Source organism: Opisthorchis viverrini, assembly GCF_000715545.1.
Source record: "Opisthorchis viverrini unplaced genomic scaffold opera_v5_186, whole genome shotgun sequence".
Classification (NCBI taxonomy): domain Eukaryota; kingdom Metazoa; phylum Platyhelminthes; class Trematoda; order Opisthorchiida; family Opisthorchiidae; genus Opisthorchis; species Opisthorchis viverrini.
Window position 1 is genome coordinate 57,785 of NW_008751844.1, and position 4,652 is coordinate 62,436.

A 4,652-nucleotide genomic window follows, 5' to 3' on the forward strand; every position below is an offset into this window, starting at 1 on the left:
CCCAGCCCTCGTGCTTCCTTCGGGTGGCATGGCAGTTAGGCACAGAAAGGGTGCTACAGCTGAACTATATATATATACATATATATATATATATACATGTATATACAATATGTAATTCGGAGGCTTGAAACTCGATGGACAATTACTGATTACTAGAAAGTGTTTGCGAAATTTATAGAATTCACTCCCGGAGTTCGAACAACCTATTACGTAAATGGACGTGCCTTTGTGATGAGCTCTAATAAGAGCGAAACCCGAATGCAATGCTTCCAGTCCTTTGGCCTAGACTCACTCGAATAATTGCTCCAGGACCGGAGAACGGCTGTTCAAGGGAGAGTGACTTAACCGTGAATTCCACAAGTCCCACGAGCACCTGTGATTGATGGATGTTTACACGTTCAGTTACGAACAAGTTTACCTCAGTAGGTTGGAGGTTTATTGGTTGTACGAGGTGGAGAGATCTAGTTTGCTGGTGATATATTTCTTCGGCAGCCTGACTGTGACTGGTTTTCTCTTAACAATGTTTAAGATTGCACCTGCTATTTACAAGCAAACAAATCGCACATATATGTGAAATTATCACCACCCCGCACCTTCTCCCCCCCAAAGTGTGACAGCCACTCTGGCAGCAATCGGAGCCGCAAGCGTGCCCGGGGCTGGATTGGTGACAATGGTTCTCGTGCTGACCTCCGTGGGATTACCTGTCAACGACATTAGCTTGGTTCTTGCAGTGGACTGGTTGCTGTAAGTTTGTTTGTTCAAATAGCATTAAATGAAATTGCCCGTGGTAGAAATTACTGATGAACCTTAAACCAACTCGTAGTTCCAGTGCCATGTACCTCCCGTTTCTTGCTTGTGTAGCGTTCTCTGTCAGCCCCCCTTTAGTTTGAAGCGCTTCTTTGAGGAGCCCCCCCAAGAGTAGTCATTATATGACGGCGATCCCCTGTTGGTGGGTTAGCGTGTTCGGAACCACGTGCGCCAGAAACTTGATAAACAGTGTTGTGGATAAACCGAGCCAGGCGCATGAACTAACAGAGATGGAAACAATCCAGTGATTTGCTAAATATCACTGGAAGCGTACATCAGAGGTAGGGTGCTTATGTATCAAAACTGAAGTCGAAATAACACAATAACCAATCCCTGACTTCCAAATAATATCACAAGTATTTTCATCCTGCAAGTTCGACCAGTTTATGCAGAACAAGTAGGTGAGTTTCATCATTCATGAATGTAATGCTGAAAGAAGGGATCGATTACGACTGTGACTTGATTGAGTGAAACAGTTGGTACATAGACTTCCTGGTCTCAGCCTTCAAACTATTGTCACTCACCTATGACGAAATATACCGCTAGGGGATCGTGTCGCATTGGGACCCTTTACAGACTTCTTCATGAGCAAGGCCGAAAACCGATCATTAGGCCCGATAATCCAATAATTTTCCGCAAGAACACGATAGCACAATCAGATCTGGAATACTTACGGATGAAAAACCATTTCCAGACAACCTTTTCTATACACCTTCTTTTGGTCCAAATAAACAATGTTAACCGACGGAGACAGTAAACTGGATTTAGCCAGGGTAAATATGGATGGTAAAGAGTCAGAGTGTTTTCAGAACGAAGGTGGAGTTTGACGGTCACATGCGACTTTCTGACCACGTGAGTGCTGGTGTTTGGACAAGGAAAAGGTTTGCAAATAGTTACGCGAACGGGTTCAGTAGTGGCTAAAATCCTAGATGCAGCCGTTTAGGCTTGGGAGTTGGGCCAAAAAACCGAACTATTTGCAGCACGCCGGCATGAACCCGTCGAAAGGTATTCAGACATATTTTGAATATTTATTTCGCCATCCGGCTGGTATATCCATCTTCACAGAAGTAAACAGCCTGATAATCAGAAGAAATATGTGGTAAGTAAGCTCGGTTCCCTTGTGCTGTCTGTTGGGGAATAAAACTCCCCAATATGTCGCATCGAAAGTTCTTCTAAAGCCACTGGAACATAATCTCCCCGGATTTTCTCTAAAATCAGTGTTCTGCTTGAAAATGAATGGAACGTAACTGCTAAACCGTCCCTGCCATGTGGTTCATTTCGGAATAGATGTGCATGGATGCCGATTCTCTTCGAGTATATCGATATTCCTGCGAGTAAGGGAACCTAATGAATGTGAGTTCAAACAGGAAAAAGCAACCCAACAAACAGGAATTCAGTTATGATGCTGTTTGCATGAGGAACTAAGCATATGTAGTTTACTTCTGGAAACAAGCAAACTGTGCGGGACTTTTCGAATTGCTTCTCCAAGGGTGCAGCATTTTTAACGCAAATCCGTCAATGGACTATGGAGCTTGCAAATGGATGTCCTAAGTGGCAGTAAAGACCAAATCTAGGATAGCTATGTACTTTGTTGCTCATTTTCCTCGAAGTGTGTCTCACAAATTAGTTATCTCGATCCCAGGGGCCTACAATATCGAGTGCAACTTAGAAATTGCCGCATTTGCAGCACGGATCAAGTTGACCTTGACATCGCAGGCTGTTCAGGTTGTCACGTGATGAATGACTGGCTGACCAGAAGCCGGAGTTCAGTTGAAGTTCACAGACGACTTGCGATATATGTTTACTACGTCTGAATTATTTCGGCTGGAGGAAAGAACTTTTGATATGAGTACAAATCAACCCAAGGTTCTGTCGCATATAAAGTTTCGAACGATCATTACATGGAGTAGAAGACTGAGGCTGAATTGTCTGGTAGATTTCACACCGCAAAATCAAGCAACCATTGGTTTTGTGGGAGGAATTTTTCCGTAATGAATCTTTTGAACCTGCAGACTTTCCTGACTTTTCAGTTTTGCACGCGGATTCGGTGAACTGCTTATATTTTCATTATAATGATGAAGAAATGCACCAGGCTATTTGAAATTCTTTCAGGCATGGACCCAGTGGCTAAATTCAAGGACTACACCGAGATGGAAAGATGGAGTGTGTGTTTGCATTCAACCTACTAAAGTTGATTTGTTCATTTTCATCGAGATTTTATGATCAACTAGTCTTCCAATCGCATTGTGGTGCATCAAAAGCAACTGATACGGATTTAGATCAAATGACAGGATGCTGGACCACAATTTGTGCTCACTGGATGAGCCAATCGTCAGTCGATCAAGTGATATGTGCATCACGTGATTGCCGATTGGGCGATGGTGCATCCTGCGTTAGCACAAGCAATACTACTGCTGAAGTACTTACGATCGAGTAGTGCAGCGTTCAATGTCTCGGGTTCGAATTCTCGAAGAGTAATGAACACTACAGATAATTTCCGAAAAAGATAGGAACGCTTTGTTATGCAAAGGACCACAACTTGGGATGAAGAAGCAAGTCCGAAATACACCTTCTACAGAGGTCATGAAGTCTGGGATAGAGGAGCAGACGAGGATTTTTTCGGATTTTCCACTGGGAGTTTTCGTTGCGATATACAATTTTCAAAACTCATCGAGAATAATTAAGTTTCTCCTGTTGCAAACTTGACTACTTATTGCAAAGTCCGTTCAAGTCATCTCGCCAACATTAGTGAGTAAACTCATGAGATATTCAGACTTGGACGTGTTGTGAGTTCCTTCTTGGTCCCCTTCGTATCTCAATATGAATTAGTCTCAGTAAAGCACCACTGACCCAGCTTGAGGACTAAGTGCAAAAGTGTGAATTATTGACTGACCCATGTTTTCCTAACCCACCCACATCATTCAGGGACAGATTTCGAACAGCCGTCAACGTGATGGGTGATTCGTTCGGAGCAGGCATTGTGGCTCATTTGTGTCGCAAAGAGTTGGCAGAAAATCCAGCAACAAGCAAATCCTCCGTGAATGCTGCTACAGCCTTTGAAGGTGTCATCTATCGGTTGAACTCAGACATGGAGCTGAAGCGGTATGAAAACGCGGATGAGACAGAAACACGGAACTTCTAACATCCCCATGTGTCACTAACGTAACTTATCTGCTTGTGTTCATTATATTAACCAATCTTTTTTGATTGTGGATTTTTTCCACATAGCAAAACGATTACCTTTCGGTTCTTCTATTTAATGTTTGAATTGGTAAAATTTGGACGGGCCTCGCATTGACACCGCCTCTAAAATCATCCTTTGAATGACTTTGATCAGGTAATTACTTTTATTCGAAAGTATGGCAGACAGCATAAGGTCATCAGCATAGATCCTCAAGGGCCTTGAAAGGCGCGCTCAGTTTCTAGCCAAGATGGGTTGACTTGAACATTTTTATTCGAAAGTTCTGTCGAATGATGCTTAGTTGAGCAACATCAAGTTGAAGGGATGAAGAGGAAACCTGGAAACCAGCATACAGAGTAGGGGTCCCTCTTCTCCGTTAGATTTAGCTAGGCATCACAGATTCTACTCATTGGGACAGCTAACGTTAAAGCAAGCTGGTATAACTTACGGTGGCAGCGCCGATTAAATTATAAAAAAAATCTGTGGGGTAGAGCTTAAACAAATGTAATAAGACTGCTTGCAATCTAGTGCACCTACCATATGTTCACACATGACAGATGAATAAGATAACACGTGTATTCTACCTTTTGAAATAACGAGTAGAGATAAACAAAGGTGTACGAACCAACGAACAATAGCCAGAAAAGAAACGTACTAAATAACA

The 4,652-nt window shown here is 42.8% G+C and overlaps 1 protein-coding gene across 1 annotated transcript in view; it reads left to right on the forward strand.

Annotated features, from left to right (window-relative positions):
* The window catches only part of T265_14397 (hypothetical protein), a gene marked incomplete at both ends in the record, with an annotated part of 24,091 nt that extends 19,981 nt beyond the window's left edge, over window positions 1-4,110 (forward strand). The window contains 2 exons of the mRNA XM_009173454.1: window positions 610-744; window positions 3,733-4,110. Of these exons, the coding sequence (XP_009171718.1) occupies window positions 610-744; window positions 3,733-3,949 (352 nt within the window). The remainder of the gene's footprint in view (window positions 1-609; window positions 745-3,732) is intronic.
* Between the last annotated feature and the right edge of the window lie 542 nt (window positions 4,111-4,652).